Source organism: Thunnus thynnus, chromosome 1, assembly GCF_963924715.1.
Source record: "Thunnus thynnus chromosome 1, fThuThy2.1, whole genome shotgun sequence".
Classification (NCBI taxonomy): Eukaryota; Metazoa; Chordata; class Actinopteri; order Scombriformes; family Scombridae; genus Thunnus; species Thunnus thynnus.
In genome coordinates, this window is record NC_089517.1 from 10,731,125 (window position 1) to 10,749,411 (window position 18,287).

The window sequence follows — 18,287 nt, forward strand, 5'->3', positions numbered from 1 at the left end:
AGCCTTTTGAATACAGCTGCATGCCTGTCTTATTTCAGGTTCAGGCCATAAAAAGCTTTTTTTACAGCGTCACTTTCCAGCTGTTATCCTGTTCCTATCCAAATACAGAGCTGAGGGTTTCGAGAAATCAGACAAGTCTGGAAAAGTTGACAGCGCTGTAGTTTGGCACAGATGCTCATGGGCCACGTCAGTAATTGTTACAATTTAAATTCTCTAGAAAGCTCAGTTGAGGTGAAACCACTTGAGGGGAAAGTGGAGGTTAGAAAGCTAAAAGGCATAAATGGCCAGGGACAACTTATAATGTCCATTGCAATTTATTGCACAAGTGTATCAATAAAAAACTGCTTAATTTATAAAATCTAAGTATAAAGTCACATTAAACAATTCTCTTCAGATAAACACAAACTTGCACAATCAGCAGAAATACACTTGGTAAGCACATGTCCTGAGACACTTCAGAGATGCATTTCATGCTCTTGAAACAAAAAACTGCAGATTCTGTCCTAATCTGCAGAAATCACTGCCTCATCAGCACATTTATTTTGGGGGAAAAAAGTACAAGTCTCTCACAAACCTCTAACTCAACAAACATGAAAATCACAGATGTGCGGAACTGAAAAGATCTGGGGCCTCATTTATAAAACAGTGCGTAGGTTTCATGTGTATTGCACGTGCACACATAAGCTGAAAATGTTGTGTGCCAAAAAATAATCAGATTGATAAAACTGTGCGCACAAATGAATGCATGCATTTTTCCTTTTATAAATCACAATCAACTTGAAAATGTATGCACATGGAGGAACCTCATATCCCACCCCTACATTCCTACAGTTAAACATAAATGGTCAATGCAAAAGCCCTCATGAATATTGATGTTGTGATTGAGTAACATGTACATTTTCCAATAATACCGCTAAGGTGTAGAGATATCACATTTTAGAGGCCCCTACTCACACTTTCTCACACGCTTTTCAGTCACTGGCTGGACTGGATGAAGGGAGTTGGGTTTGCGTGTGGCTGGGAGCATCAGGAGAACTGAAAACACCTATAGATCAGAGGACACCGAGAAAATGGCCTGAACATTGGTAGATGAACTGCCGTTGTGTCTGACTTCCCCATATTATCCGGTTTTTCGGTTTTCTTTTGGTTTTTACCTACTCTGAAGAAGAGATATTAATAAAACTTGAACTCTGAGCCAGATTGGCAAGGCAAAGACTGGAGGACGCTGATTGATTAACAGCCTTTAATAGTGCAAACAGACCATGATGAAGACACAGTAGTGTTGAAATGTTGGCCTGTTTGAATTATTAATGACTGCAAATAAATCAGTGTGTTCCAGTCTTTTCTCATCTGAAATTTGCTGTCCCTGACCTGAGAAGCACTTGATTCAGCTGCATATTGCCTGAAGATGCGTGGACAACCCCTTTCTAAGCTTTCTGTACCAGTGCATTCTGCATAATGAATACTTTTAACTTTGATACTTAAGTGTATTTTGCGGATAATACTTGCGTGTGTCTACTTTAATAAAACTATAAACTAAGTATTTTGACATTATCATATTATTACTTTTACTTACACAAAAGATCTGAATACTTCTTCTACCACTGTCTGGTACAAAGTGAATGCTCACAAACTACCCCTGACTGACTGTAATAAGAGATAGATAAACTATCACTAGCTGTGATCTGTTTAGAGTCTCAGTATTGACAGTGGAGAAATTCAGATAAAGCCAAGATGAAACCAATTAAGACTCATTTGAAAATGACATTATTTTTAATTTTTTAAATGATTCTTTCACATTCAATAATAACGTGTCTTCACTTGTCCCTCAAATCCTGCAACATTCCTTACTCCAGCTGAGAACTGTCAGACTAATACACACGCTGTCACAGACGTACACACAAATATACAGACGGTCTTGCTTGACTATGTGCAAGCAGCTGTGTTCACAAACCCACACCTACGCACACTGTTGCACTAACTAAACAGTCACTTTTAGACTAAAATCCACAGGATGACTAAGTCGTCTGCAGAGCAGACAGACAAGTCATAACCAAAGTGTGAAATGTGTTGGAGACACAACACTGTGGGTCACAGTAACTATAATTAGCAAATATATATTGTAGTCACAATAATAAGATAATGTAATATTTTTTAAATATATGTCAAGTATGGGAGACATTTGAAGAACTGTTTTCTTTTCCTGCATCAATTACTGTAGAAGACTTTCTACCATATTAGTATGCTCTCACATTACAACTCATTTATTGCTTATGAATAAAGACTTTTATACAAGATGTATGAACACGCAATAAATATGCCAAAATCCCAATCCCTACAGCTTCATTTGGCTCTATGCAGAGTGTGTGCTGCACTGTTCTTCCTCTGTAAATGTTTTCACCTCGTTCTCAGACATTTACCTCAGTCACGGCAGTGTCTCTGGTGGGCTTTATTCCACACATGTCAGCCTCATCAGACCTCTTCGGTTCTGGCAGACATGGAAGTTGGACTTTACATTGTAATCGACAGTGTCACTGACATGTGTGTCCTGTGACAAAGGAATTTTTGAGCTGGCAGCTCCTTCTAGTGTGTCACTTCACTTTCCAAGTGTGTCACTGTACCCTCCTGTACACCAAGAACTTAGTTCCTAATGTTAAAGAGAGTAAGCATATGGATGATTTTCAATTTTTTTTTTATTGTACCAAATCCCATGAAAAGACCAAAAACCAACAATGTGTTAGTCTGTCTCTTAATACTTCCTGATTTCTCAACTCTATGTGTGGCTCCCAGCCCCAAGCCTAGTCAAGATCTTTAAAAATAGGCCGCAAATATATATTTGATCGTTTTTAAATGGCCTAATTATTAACTAAAACTGCTGGGCATTGAAGTTTTTGCCAAATGCTACTCGATCACAGTAGATTGCACTTTTATTGGGGACTATTAGTGTTTATTTATGACAGCTGTTCAGTATTTGTGGGATTGACTCAAAACAAATTATGCTACCCATGTTCATTGTAATGAGGTCATCCAGTGCAACATGGTGGCTCATTGATGTGTTTTTAATAGTTTTTGAATGGAGGTCTAAAGCACAGAGGAATAAGCCATATCAGGCTTTGGATACACAGGCAAGACCTGTTAGTAGGATCAGTTCGCTGTTGGTTTTCGTCTCTTCATGGGATTTGGCGACAATGAAAAAGTAAAAAAAACACCAGACTTATCTTTTTAACCATCATAAGCCTAACCCTTACTGCAAACTGAACTTATGCCTGATTCTAAAGTTAACCCTAAAATAGCCCTTTGAAGAGTAATGACTAGCTAAAATGTCCTGACAAAAATAAAAAAACAATATTCATTCACACATTTATACAAACAACTCTTAATGAGCTTCAAGCTTCTCTGACTTTGAGGTTACTAACAGACATTGTGATCTGAGAATTTATCATTCAGCAGAATAGAGTGATTTCATTGCAAACAAATATCCTAAAGCTCTTTTTATATGAATACAATACTCCCTGTGTTTTCACACATATATATACAGCAGCATAGGCCTCATATCCCAAGGTGCCTGAGCTTGATGGAGGATGGATAACTTGCCAAGAGAGACAGTAAAAACAATCAGCATGGGACAGTAAACCCAGTATGGCATTTACTCCATAAACACTGCTGCCATTGTATTACCAGCGCAGCACTGAGTGTAAGAATTAGTATTATACCAGTGGATGGTTATTTGAAAGCTGGAGTGCAGGACTTTTGTCTCCCCCCTCCGGCAGTGAGAGTAATTACAAAAACACTGTCGACATGCTCCTCCGTAGCCTACTCCGTTGTGGCCGTAAAACGGTGGATAAATTGTTTTGAGCATGACATCCCCTGCAAACTGACTCGTTTCACTATCAGAATTTGATCCCTTCGGTCCGATAACATTTGGACAGTCTAGAAGAGCCGCACGATTAAATTATCTTATCCCCAGGGCTAACTGGAGGTTAGCCGCTAGGCCAGCGGAAGTCTCTAGTGCGTGTGCTCTGCCCATAGAACATGTAAAAAAAGGCAAATTTGCCTAATTTAAAATAAGATGTTGCACATGATATATACAATAATTATGAAATGTCTGTCTCATTGGCTAAATAAACACACCGTTTTTCTCCCAGTTCTTTTTGGAGCCTTATGGAGTAGGTCATCTTTCCTAGAAGATGTAGGTGTTTAACAATATTGACAAAGAGGCCAGCAGTGGGACAGTTTTGAAGCCTGTATTTTGTAATGGCCTTTTTACTTGCTGCCAGCAAGACTTGAAGTCTTTCAGCTTGAAATGATGAGTTAAATTAATGTACTGCTGAGACTTCACTAAATTCCCTAAATTAAGTTTTTAACACAACTGCAACACACAAACTGTGCAAATTACTTTTGTTTTTATCAAAGATCTGTTGGGCAACTTATTAAAGTGAAACTTTCTGCCTAAAACTCTATCATTGTCCTTATTCATCTTGGCAGGTTCAGTGGCACCTGGCAGCACACGTCATATCATCAGCCGCCACAGGAAGTAAATAAAATGCAGCTGCATTAATTTTTTTTTTAACATGTTAAATATTTCAGGGGGTTAATTTTGACAGCACTAGTTTCTAAGGAAACATGATCAGCATATTTGTAGACTTCCCAGCATGTATTGACTCTCCAGAGACCTTTCTTTTTTGTAGTTTGAAGAGAACATATATGATGGAAACTTACTAAAGATAAGTCATTGTTGTTTCTTTTGATAATAATGCAAAGAGTGCAAACCATAATGAACCACATTCAGTCCCTACACCTGTACATTTATAACTCAAAAATGACTTTTAGAGCAGCCTCACATGCTGTCTATGCAGTGACTGTGGTACAAAGTGACAAATAAATAAATGACTCTTTAAACTCAGAAAATGAAAACGTAAGGCAAATCTTGCAGCGACATTTACCAACGTGACTGACTGTTGCTGATTCAACTTAAGTTTTCCGAGTCCCTTAAGTTTATTGAACTTCTTATCTCTAGTTAAGCATTTAAACAAACAACCAATACTATCATTTCTCTGTTGAAGCCAGTTTGGAGGCCGTTGGTGTCAGAAGTGAAAAATAGACATATAATAAATATACTGTGTATGACACACATACACACACACACACACACACACACACACACACACACACACACACACACACACATCACACTATGGTCACTTTTGGGGACATTACATAGACTTACATTCATTTCCTGGAGACTTACCTTAATCTTAACCGTCACCACTACTTGCCTAACCCTAACCTTAACTACTGACCCCAAAATCAGCTTTTTCCCAATTGGGGACAGGGCTTTTGTCCCCAATTGGACAAGCTGTCCTCAATTAACTGGTCCTTAATCTGAAATTTGTCACCAAAAGTAGCCTATGACAGACCACATAAATATATACACACACACACACACACACACATACATACACACAGGGCCAGCTGAATGTCGGCATTGTGCCAGCATAGTGCTTGCCAACAGACATTTTAGGGATGCCAGAAACTAGTTTTGGCCACCACACGGTGCCAGTTGGCCTAATAATAATGTGCATCGGGAGTCAGTTTGTGCTATGAGGTAATATGATGAATGTGATATCCAGCTCAGGACTACAGTTTGTTTTGCAAGCACAAATTAATGGGAGGAAACTTTACACACCACAGGAGACGTACCGTAGATCACTATCTTTCTGGGGGAAAAAATGTAGACATCCCATTGTCTCATTGCCAAGTCAGACAGTCTGTCAGAACTGCAGCATGTCAGCACTGTGTTTTACAGTTGTAATGTACTTGACCTCTTAATCTCAGCCATAGATCACCTGGCTAAATCCTGGCTGTTTTACACAAACTAGAAGTGTACATTACAATATGACATACTGATATTTTATTTTATAAATACAGATGATAAAAGTGCAATAGAGCAATGCAACTGCAATAGAAGTTGTCACTGTGGTGTAAGAAACCATAATAATGTCATTACAAGAGTTTTTATTCCTGTTGCTGAAAAACTAAAACATACATTAGATCCAAATAAAACTTTGCTTCTGCATAATTTCACTGGAGCTCCTGCACAGAGAATTCAATTTGAGGTTGTGGTGATTGTTTGACAAGAAATAATAATAATTCACTTTTATGGCCTATTATGAGGTATGAGATTTATGACCGTAAGTGATCTTCAAAATGATTCATTTAGCATTATGTATGTAATTAATCAGAATTAGTTAAGCTGTTTTGACATAAGCACGCTGTAAGCAGGTTCGAAACATCAAAGTCATGTAATATTTTGCATGGAAGCGATATATATTTCATACAAGCCCCTTACCATTTTTCTCCCCCAGCAGCCACATGTTGCTGAACAGTGTATCCAAACTGGGCTTGTTTCGGACCTTTGATGATCCTGTGTCTTTTTGTGTCAATATTGAAGCAGTCATGGAATCCTAGAAAAAGAAAAGACAATTCTCATCAGTGTTGGCTAAAGAAGATCTTCATATTCTCAGAAAAACATATTCAAGTTCAGAAAAACATACATAGTTCTACAATATTAGCCAAATAGATATGAAAGTTCTGGCTTTTAGTAACTCATTTTGGCATCTGAAAGGAACATCTTTATTGATTTTCATTGTTTGACTAGACAGTAACATCTGGCTTTAAGTGCAACAAACAGCAGCAAAGTCATCCTTACTCATCCTTAAAAATAATCTCTTGTCTGTCTCGTGTCTGTTTGACTCTCCGCTCCACTCTAAACACAGATGGGATAGATTTATAAATTGTATATGCACAGCAGCTGAGCTGTCTGTCACATTTGACTGGCATCGGTCCTGCAAACATTTCTTACAGATCCAAAGCTGGGAACTGGTTAAACAGCATAGTATAAACATGACCACACATTTAGCCAATACTTCATTCCAATAAGAACACAGTGGCGACAAAAAACTGCATCTAATATTTTACAATTGCAATTATAAGAATGGTAAACAGACTCATCAAGGAGTTCTGTTTTGTTGTTGCAGTAATGTGAAGTCTAACCTGACATAATGTCAGATGAGAAGAAACAAAAGCTGCTGTGTGACCTGTGATCAAAGCAAATGTGTTTTCCTGATTGTGTGCTTAACTCTCTCTCCTATCCTTTGACAGCTTACCAGGTGGTAGCAATAGCAGGGAATGACTGTTTTTAATTAACATACCAATCAGAGGAGGTATTTTTCAGATTTTAAATTGTCACCAGGGTACCCATCGCAGCTTATTAATGCTGACAGCATCATTTGGCTTTTAAATTTCCATCAGAAGAGGAGTACACTGTGTGAGGACATGGAGGTGTTGAGATTTTCCCTTTGGCAGAGGAGAAGGGGAAAAAACGTAATCGTCTACCACTCAGACTTCCTCTCGATCCATCTCTCTCCACTCATCTGTCTTCTACTTAATCTGCTGCTGATCTTTGTTTCACCAGTTGCCAGACCTTTCATAAGTGTTTCTGTTCATCTATGCTGCTACTGTAAGGACAAAGATCATATCGACCTTTACACTAGAACTCTGACTGGGAACTAAAAATACATGAAGAAAAGATAGTATAAAAGATAGACACAGTGTTTAGTTTTAAAGGAGTTTTGAAGCAGATTGTTCCTTAAAAACTGTGTTTTCTCACAGTTTCTGTCACACAGCTGAGCTGAGAGCACAAAGACTTCTGGTTTTAACCACCACAAACTCCCCCCTCTTACATCTCTGCGGCTCTTGTCCACACACTGTGAGGCTTATTCAATCCCTCGCCCTCACGCTAAACATCCCCTCTCATAGCTCTCTCCCCATCTGTGAGGCTCTAGGGTCACGTCAAGTCAAGTGAGCCTTTTTTCCCTGCTAGGGGAAATTCAGTTGAACGTAAACAACAAGATGAAGGTATGGACAACATGTAAAATTCAAATTAAGCCATAACAAATGACAGCTGAGGTCAAAGCCATAAGAACTTAGTTCTACAGAAGTGAATCATATGATATTTCATTGGTTTAGTTATGGTTCTGTAACTGACTGTATGTACACAATCAAGAAAATGATGTGATCGTGCTGGTCAGAATTAAAATGTAAAATCTATAAAATACAAAATAGTCAGAGTCTTGTCATATACAGTATACCTTCAGTATTATTAACTGTTGTGCACAGAAAACATTTCAAGTAACTTGCTGCTTTGTTCCAGTAATGTATTTAATTGTGAGTATAGTATCTCTTTTCACTTTTATCCCGATAATACTCAACTGCATTGCCAAGATAAATGAAAAAGCCACAGTTGCCCACATTACATAACTGTCTGGTAATATCAAGGACTGTATGTCCCGAAATCTCCCAGACGTCACAGCACCATTCCTTCATTATGAATTGAGTCTTTTAAACACACCTCACAGAAATTGCTTACTTACTCTTCTTGGCTTTCCACAAAAAACAATAACTATCAAGGTTTGCCACTGTCAGCCAGATGGAGACAGCTGTCAGCTGATTGAATGAAAACAACTCCAAAATCAACATGATGGCACAGGAACAGTGTTCACTGACTGGGGAGTTTGTATAAACATTAAATCTGAGTTTTGTTAGATGAAGTTTTGCAACATCTTACTAACTTTTTGGCTGGACCGCAGTGACCAGCCACATAAGTGAGATTGTTCTTGACTGACTGAGTGATGAAGTTACACCATTAGTCAGATGGCTGAGTGTTGGCATTTCCCCATTGATTGTTGCTCTTTCAAAATTATTTATCGCAAACAGTTTATATTACATCATCAAGGAGCGTTAACAGTCATGTCCACAGGCACTCAGCCTCTCAGCAGGACTGCGTGCATCCCCGAACGCAGATCTCTCTCTGCAAGACTGAGAATGAGTGCAGCCCCGAAATGTTTAAAAACACACATCTACCGACTGAAACATCTCACGCACCGACACTGGGCGCCAACCTGTGGAAGGTCCACGGACACAGTTGCGTTTCACATGTGCACACTAGTAAATAGGGTGCTGTAGGACTGTTAAAATGTCACTTTATAATGTTTTAATATTTTTTTCAGGTGAAAAAGTAACCATTTAGATTCCAATATGTGGTCAGTTTATCCAAATAATGCCTGTATATGTTTTGTGACATTTACGATAAGAGAGGATCTGTGCGCCATCCTACTGTTAAGCACTTCCGTGTTCTTGTAATTAAAATTAAAGCAATATAACAACACACTGTATTGGGGACATTTACTCTCAGCATTAATGGTTAACTTAATAGTTACTGCATTAAAACTATCTTTCTTAAAAATGCTGCGATTTCCATTTCTGATGGTAACCAGGTGATGTACAGATTAAAAGACCTCTAGCGTTTCATATACGGTCCAGCCATATTCTAGGTTTTGACCTAGTCTTGTTAAATTACTTCATTTCTTTTTATCAATATTTTCTTGAGATGATAGACTGTGTGACGTCAGGGTCCATGACTATAATTTCAGAAATGATGTATGTTTTTTAGTTGATCTTCAACTTTGTGTCAATGTTTTGGTTCAGAAATGTGTCAAATACAAGGGTTTGTTGTCCAGTGGTTTGTGGTTTGATTTCATAGCCAGGACCAGTCTGAGTCTTTTGGCGATCCTGGGTGAGATTTTGCCTTGGAGGCCCCCAATCATTTCTCAACCTTTACAAAATTGTTTACCGTGAATATGATATTTGCATTTGGGAGCAAATAGCATTTCCCTCTATTTCTATTTCTACATCATTTAACTCCTGAGCTGAAAGTGAGCCACATACTACTAAAATATCACTTAAAATATCACTTCAGTGCAGTGGTGGTAAAAGTATGAGTGTGTCTTTTAGTTGTTGGTAGCTGACTGATGAGGGTGTGGATGGATCACATATTTTGAACAAAGAGCAGACAAAAGACCATTTTTAAGGAGTTGATAATTGAACTCAAATAACTAATGGTTGAACTCTTTTGGTATAAAACTGATTTGTACAATTTTGTGAGTGAACTGTGGGCTCATTGCTACTGTAAAAGCATTTAATTTGTGTTAAGATTAACTGCAGAACAATTCAACACAATAGGTGAAAGGTCTCTTTGTAGAAGCAGTAAATATATTTCACTACATCTGTGGGTCTAATGAAATGAAAATAGCTCACATCAGTAGCTCTATGTAATAAAAATGTGACGTTACATTTCAGTTATGGTTAAGTGTCCAAGGTCTAAATACTGTAGAAATACAGTTTGCAGCTGCAACTCAGATTCAGTTTGTCACACAGCAGACAAGATTTACTTGTTTGGGTGTGCAGTTGTTTGTGATTTGAGCTGCAGAGGAGAGGGTATATTCTGAGCAGCTGTATTCCTTAATGAAAAACGGATCCTGACAGAAATTTGAGGTTATCTGCATTCCTTAGATAGTGAAGTTGAGAGTTTTGGGACTACAGGCAGTGTGAAAACCATCAAGCCCACAATTTTACCACAGAACATTATCTAAGTGGCAGCCACAGAGTGAATAAGTCTTTCATGAATCAAGTCTGTCAAGTGACCAGGAGTATATCACACTTTCATTGGCACAACCATAGACCATTTGTTCTGTTCCATGAAAACCTCCATTAAACTAAATGGTCATCTCTGCCATACAGACTCTTCATGTAAATACTCACACATTCTCCACATTGCTCATTTCCTGTTGTATGAATGGTTCACATGTTCAACTGGTGTTTGATCCTACCCCCAAACATCCTCCCAAAGTTTCTGTTTATCTAGAATCATAAAAGGGGTGACTGAAAATAGATTGTTGGGAACAGATAGGTTTAAGAAAGATAAACAAAAATCAGGATGTAACTCTTGGCAGTATGTTGCAGCATAAATCATTTTACAGATGGAGGGCAGTGGGCCTAAAGGTTTTTCTCATTGTTCAACTGGAGCATTAATACTTCTGGTAGCTGATTTAATGACGTGATGACTTGAACTGAAAATGAATTTCCTGTGATATAATCACAGAAGGGCTGAAGTCTGATCAAGAAATGAATGAAACTTAAGATACAGACAGGGAAAAGTGTCAGGGTGAAAGCATGAGAATGGAGATGATCCAGTTTCCATTTCAAGTTACTAATGTGGCAGAGCAATTTAATATTCCCAGTAATATCAGCAGCTTCTAACGCAAGGTCGGAGTCTTGCTGGGTTTCCTGTGTACCGGCTTCCGTGCCCAGATAAATAAACCTCAGGCCGGTGGCTGCCGGTGCGACCCACATTAGTCCGCTGCTGCCTTTGGCCCAACACCAAGCTGCAGGAGCTTCACCACAGACCCACTGACATAGAGCAGCTGTAGGGGTGCACTGTGCAAACTGCTGACTTACAGGCATCTTCATATATGCATGATGCAGTTCTTTTACAGTGTAATATGGTTTAGGATTTATGAAAACATATCCCTTTGTTTGCTGGTTTTTAGTGTATGTTTACTGTCAGTTCTGGCATCATGTCTATCCAAGTGTGTAGACATGTCATCATGACTATATCTGATTGGTGTTACGGATCCAGTAGCATGAGTTTTAACAAATATAAGAACAGACTAGAGTCCCCACATAAAATAGATCTCAAAAGCAACAGAGTGCACTGTTTTTTCCATTGATCCACTGTGGGTTTCCATTACAATGGTTTTCTCTGAAAAGATACTTAACAGTGGACAATATACTTTCAAACATTTTGGCACTTTATATCACTATTATCCCACGCCAATGTAAATACTCTGGGAGGCACGGGGTATCTAAATCCAGATGTTCCCCATACACGACAGCCAACTGGGCACTACTTAACAAGCTGTTAACCCTCTAAGCTAACAAAAGGCTCTCCAGGCATTCAAACCAAGTCTCAATGGCAGTGCAATACAGGATTACTTGCAACCAGCTATCACATACAATTACATGCCAAAGTCAAGATATTTGCATAGTATTAGTAACGATAAATTTGGTGTTACAGAAAAAACATGATGAGGACCAATTCAGAGGTAGAGCATTAGTTGCTTTTGGCTTGTGTATTATTCACTAACTCTAACACTACAACAGCCTACAAATATAATAAATGTTGTGAAACAAAACTGGTCTTGATTAATGAAAAAAAGTATTTTCAAAATAACTTGACAGTAATTCAAACAATAAATCACTTATATAAACCATTTCATGGAGACATAACTACCCCCAGGACATCTGTTACTACCAACATATTTGGTCTCACGAAATGCCAACAAGCAGGACTGACTTTTGAAAGTGAGATCTGGACAAAATCAGTAGGCTGTCATCACAGTAAAAATACCCGTCAACATGAAGGAATCCCACATTATGATCATTACCATTGGGCCAACTTTTATCAATCAAGAGAAGTTGCAAAGATAAAAAAACACAGAGGTATGAAACATCACCTCCTCCAAAATTTGTTGGCAAGGACTCCTTGCAATACCTGGGATTACGTAAGGTCCCAGGAGGGAGGTTCAAACCTCTAAAAATTGGTTCTTATTATTGGAGTAATTGCCGTACAAATAAATGCTTTCGTATAATGGCCATGGGATTTCTTTATTTTTATTTTGATAGCTGTCAATTCAAGGAATAGTTCAACATTTTGGGAAATATGCCTAGTTGCTTTCTGGCTGAGAGTTAGATGAGAAGATAAACCACTCATACCTGTCTGTTAAATATAAGGCTACAGCCAACAACTGTTTTCTTTCTAAATCAGCATAGAGGCTGTTGTGGCAATTCTTTTGGGCAACTTGACCATCCTAGCACAGAACGGTCATGATGAACATCTATTGAAAGGAGAAAATTCAAAAGATACCACGAAGCAATTGCTGAGAGCTGGCCGTTCTGTTTCCTCTTACTTGCTATCTATGTCTAGATAAGATGGCCTTACTCAAAGTTATCTTATGGTATCATAATTCCCAGGAATCTACAAACAGTAGACTAAAAAGCAGCCTCCCTCTCATGTGCCTGCCAAAACATCTCCCACCACAGCCAGCTTCATGTCTTTCTCAGACTCCAGCTACAAGGTCAGTGTCTCTGTGGCATGGTTCCAATTCTTGGTTTCAACTAATTCCTAGATCAAGCCAAATATTTACAAAGGAGACTTCCTCCTCTCAACTCTTTTGTTTAGCATCATTTACTAAATGTTGAAATTTAAGATCTGTTAACTTCTTCAGTCTTGTAGACCTCAAGGGTCCGACTTCAGTATTGACCTTGGAGAGAGGCAGCTTAACACGAAAGGAGTGAATAATGCTTCATTGTTGAAAAAACTGGCAAAACATAATGTTCATGCACAGCTATAGTGACAACATACACAGTATTGTATAGAAATGTAGGCCAACACATAGTGTGTTTAAACAATGTGGTTACAGTTCACAGTATACTGGGCTCAAAGCTGAACCATTTAGATAACTCAGCTGCACCAAGCGCTTAAGTTTCTACAGTAGTTTGACTTGTACTGGCAGCAATTGTAAATTAATTCATGTGACCCATATTGAAAAAATACACATATATGCCTTTGGTGCCTTTTATTTCCCTTCTGTCTCTCTCTCTTGCCCTGTCTCTATGTGGTACTGCTACAGTGATTTCATTGGTAATTGACCACAGCTCTGGCTGAGCCCCAACATCTCTACAGTCACTGGAAACTTGACTCTGAGAAGATAGCATCAACTTTCACTTCAGAGGACATGCCTTCTTCCAATGAGACACAGAGCACCTCTGTAGACCTAAGGCAGACAACATATCCTTCAATAAAGCCACCAAGCTCTGCTTTCCTGTCTCTTTCCATGATACTGGGTCAAGGTTCCAGGCTATGATGTCATTCACACAGGCAGCCACTCATTCATTTAAGATATTATTGTTTATGCAAGTACTGAAGATGTGTGCAAAATTAGATTACCAATTCTTCAAATATTAACAAAAAAAAGTTGGGGAAATTCTATCAGGTTATCAAATGTAGCTTTTTAAAAGTGCTTCCGTCTAGCTATTTACGTCGACCCTTTAAAAGCACCAGTCTCAAAGTTTCCAGTTGTTGGAATCGGTCAAAATTAGGGTTAGAAACTAACAATTAGAGTGCCATTATTATACTGCAAAGCTTCAAGGAGAAAGACAGATGGTCAGATTCAAACGTCAGCAACACCAACATGTGAAGATGCACACACATACAAACACATCCTCAAAAACAGGCACACATGAACACCTTTCACTTACCTAACTGCTGGCTGCAGATCCAGAACAGAAGGAAGCAGTAGTACTCCATATGTTTGCCGGTGCAAGCGTGCATGTGTTTAAGTGTGTGTGATGACTGCTGTGAGTGTGTATGTATGTGGTGGGCTGAGGCTAAGAGACCCAGTGGCAGGCACAGTTAAAGATCCCACTCTGATTGACTCAAACTCTTAGTTAAAGCGCTGCCTATATCTTGGGGAAGTAGGAGGGGACTGTGGCTGAAGAAGAAGGAGGTCCACTCTGACACAGCAGGCAGGAATACTCTGTCTCTGGCACACTTATTTAACTCTGTTTGACTGGGTTAATACTTTAAAGTTGCTTATCTTAGTCAAAGTTTTTTGTAGTGTACAGTTCTATAGTGGATATTCCTGATCAGCCATTCAAAGGAGATGAGATGTTGAGCTGTTAAGATGGGAGTGAATCATCAGTCTTTTCATTAGAATATTATAAAAACATGTTAATGTGGAACAAATTAAATAGAAATTGATCAAATTAAGCCACATTGTTAACACATTAACAACACATTGTTGTTGGACACGAAGACATATTCTCTGAAATATGTGACGTCACTGAACAGAAAATCCTGAAGTTCACTTAAATAAAACCTTAAAGACAGGATAGTTTTCTGACAGAGATTGGACATAAATACTGAACCAACTACTGACAGACATGACAGGGCTCATGAATAGATGCTAAACATTTGTAAAACTTACACAATCACCTAAATTTCTTTCCTAAAGATACAAATGAATCTAAAGAAATATACAGTAGATCAGTAACGCCGCCAAACCTTTTCTCATTACAAATCTAAAACGTCTTCTGTCAGACTCGAGCTATGCACCACAAATGCTATCATCATGGCACAACCACAAACTAACCAGTGTATTAACAGTGGAACGCAAATTTGGGGTTTGTATGTTACTTCATACCCTTGCAGTTGAACCATCCAGTCTTAACTACAGAATGTATAATGATCCCACTTACGTAATAAGACATCGTTTGTGTACATTAGCTTTCCTGAAATCCATTTGTGGTCACCTGGTAGATCTCCCAATTCACTACTTAACCACTGTATGTCACATTAATGCACATCTTTTCTCTTTTTCACACACTGGTTTGGAAAATGAATTTTACTTTTCTACTACAGTGTGTTTGAATGAAATGCATCAACACCTGTGTTTGCATAATAAACTCATACAGTTGCACAGTAATGTTTGAATGATACTCCAATATATGAGACAGTTTTGTAATCTAATAAAATCAGTTTCAGATCTGTGGTAAATGTGTCAGTGATACAGGCACAAATCTATGTTTTTTTAATATTCACTTAATTATGAATGAAATCATTTTGTGTGTATTACATCAATATTAATACTATAACAACAGGGCTAATAGTACCAGTAGTGGTATTACTGCTTATATTGCCAATATTGGTGTGCTTTATTTTTGGACATTTATTCATCTTCAGTTATGTAAGGTATGTTGTATGAAAAATAAACCCCCTCCGAAAAAAACAACAAAAACTCAATAAAAAATATATTTAAAATAACAAAAACAATAAAAATATTGCTCCCAATTACAGTTGTAGTTGGGATGTTTTCCAATAACAGCTAAATATCATATCAAATATCAAATATCATATCACATCAGCTCCCCTCTCATTATCTTTAACTAAAAGCAACAGACAAGTTCAACTTGGATTTCTGGAAAAAACTGTATATCTTCATATCATATACTACTGATATATACTGTATATTGTCAGTATATCAATATCTGGAATTTGAATCTAATTTAAATATTAACATACAGAATCCTAAATTTATTTCAAGGGAAGATGATGCTGAATATATATTTCAGGAGAGATTGACTATATATTCATTTAACATAAACTGAGAGTTCCCTGTAATAATCCTACTGACATAACAGATTTTATTCCGATTATCCAGAGGAAATTTATTAGTGATTGGCTGCTGTGTGGTTCTATGGGACGAGTGGCTTAGTTGATTGGATGTAGTGGACCAGGAATGTGTCACTTCTTACATTTTAAAATGACAGGACACGGGAAAAATAATGTATGAGCCAAGAGGTGAAGTGATGAATGAAGATGGAGAGAAGTAGCCTTCAGAAATAGGTGTCTTGCACATCTTTCCACAAGTACGACACATATCCTGAGCAGACAGACAGCCTGTGAAACTCATCACGGAGGTAATCCACAATGAATTTGTCAAAAATCCAGATCTGATATCCAGCCTGTGAGCAGCTGTCTGTCTGAAAATCTGTCAAACTGAGGAATACACATCCATGGCTATAACAGGCCCTTCCTCTTGGTTTGCAATCACAGGCGCTTTTTTCTTTTCAACAGTGTAACCACAGCTCGCACAAATCAAGCCAGTGTTTGTGCTTAAATGGCTTAGGATAACTGAGCCTTCAAAAAAATAAAAATAATCAAGACTGGCTTTCATTAAGGGTGCTTAAAAACTCATTGGGTGTTTTCCTTCGTCACTTGTCCGCTTTAGACTGCTAGCCCCCTTGTTTCTTCTCTCTAGTCAGGAAATTAAGTTCTGTACCTACTGCTGGTGCCTGCCTATATCCACATAGCAGTGCTGATGTAAATATCACTGGTCAGAGTTCTTGAAATGAGTTATTGAATAAGGTGGATGAAAGTACACTATGTGATATTCCACGGCCAGATACAAAAGTCTGCATTTGATGTTAGGAATTTTCCTCTGTCGAAACCCATAAAAACATCAGTCAGCATGACATTGACATTAAGTTGTTCCTCCTGCTGACATATTTCCCTGAAGAAAAAGCAAGACTAAGGTTACATCATGAGCATGGTTTCCTCAAGCAGACTAACAAGACAATAGACATTTTAAAAGACAGCATTCATTGCCCATCAAACTCCAGCAGGATAAAACATTCCCAAATTGGATGGGAAATCAAGAAGTTATAGGGGTTTGGCAATCATAAGAACATAAAAAGGTCTCCATAAACACGAAAACTTTCATAACAAGAATTTTTTCAACCAGTATTGTGGGTACAAACTCATAGCTCAAGAGTCTCCCACTGTCAGCTTGCAAGACAAATGACAGATTGGAGAGGAACCTACAATTAAGATTAAGGTCTGGTGCTCTGAATGAAGGCAGTGTGCCAGTGCAGTTTAAGGAATGGGGCTCTATCTGTCAGTGTTTCAAGACCAGAGGGTGGTGGTGAGCAATTCTCCCCAATGCTTTGCTGCTGACCGAAATTGCCGTGTAGATATTTAGCTCACTGAGAGGAATAGGCAGCTGGGGGAAGGGGGACCAAAGGGGAACTTAACAGAGTGTGAAAAATTAGGTTGTGAAATCCTAGTCTTTTTCCCTCCTCCAGACCATATAAGCCATACAGAGTCCCTCTGTGAAGTGCAGCCTGAAATCAATACTGAACAGTAGTTGCACTTTGCTCACCTATTCAGGGACCTCTTCAACACCATACCACAACTGCAAGCAATTACCTCAATCACCCCTGGATTATCTGTTTGTGTGCGATATATTCCTGTCTCCTCGGGCTAGAACGGGAGCTTTACCCAGACACAGGACAAGTCCTCCGGGATCAGACGTAAAGAAGCAAATAGCTAACCCCCATCTGAGTTCAGGCTGGGTGCGTGCCTCATGTTGAGACTCAGCATCCATCACCTATCATAATGTTGTCAAGTTTGAGACCTCCAAGCCTGGTCTTTGGGGATTTTGCTCAATTGCTTCTGAACTGCTTCTTTCTGAGGTATCATCTCTTGAGCATTAGTTCAACAACCAAGATAGGAGTTGACAGATACAGGTTTTTGAAGGCCCATGCCAGTTCTGCACGCTATATTTACTGTGAATCTTACTGTAGTTTCTTAAAAAATGTATTTAAAGTAATTCCATGTGTCTGGAATTTTATTCATCCCTGAGTAGAAAAGCCTTTTGAAGTTGTATTTTGACAATTGGAGGACACAAAATTTTTCATGGCTGATAAAAGTTTTCAAGACAGATTAGTAGCTCTTTAAGGTGATTTTCAAACATATAGTTTGCTTGCTC

The 18,287-nt window shown here is 38.4% G+C and overlaps 1 protein-coding gene across 2 annotated transcripts in view; it reads right to left on the minus strand.

Annotated features, from left to right (window-relative positions):
* The window catches only part of itga11a (integrin, alpha 11a), a 71,943-nt gene that overhangs the window by 40,594 nt on the left and 13,062 nt on the right, over positions 1–18,287 (minus strand). The window contains exons 1-2 of one of the 2 annotated variants that reach the window (XM_067582881.1): positions 14,218–14,376; positions 6,350–6,464 (exon numbers count right to left, since the gene is read on the minus strand). In XM_067582881.1, the coding sequence (XP_067438982.1) occupies positions 6,350–6,464; positions 14,218–14,290 (188 nt within the window). In that variant the 5' untranslated portion in view covers positions 14,291–14,376. Of the gene's footprint in view, positions 1–6,349; positions 6,465–14,217; positions 14,377–18,287 lie in introns of those variants that run through there. The other variant, XM_067582957.1, reaches the window with a different exon arrangement.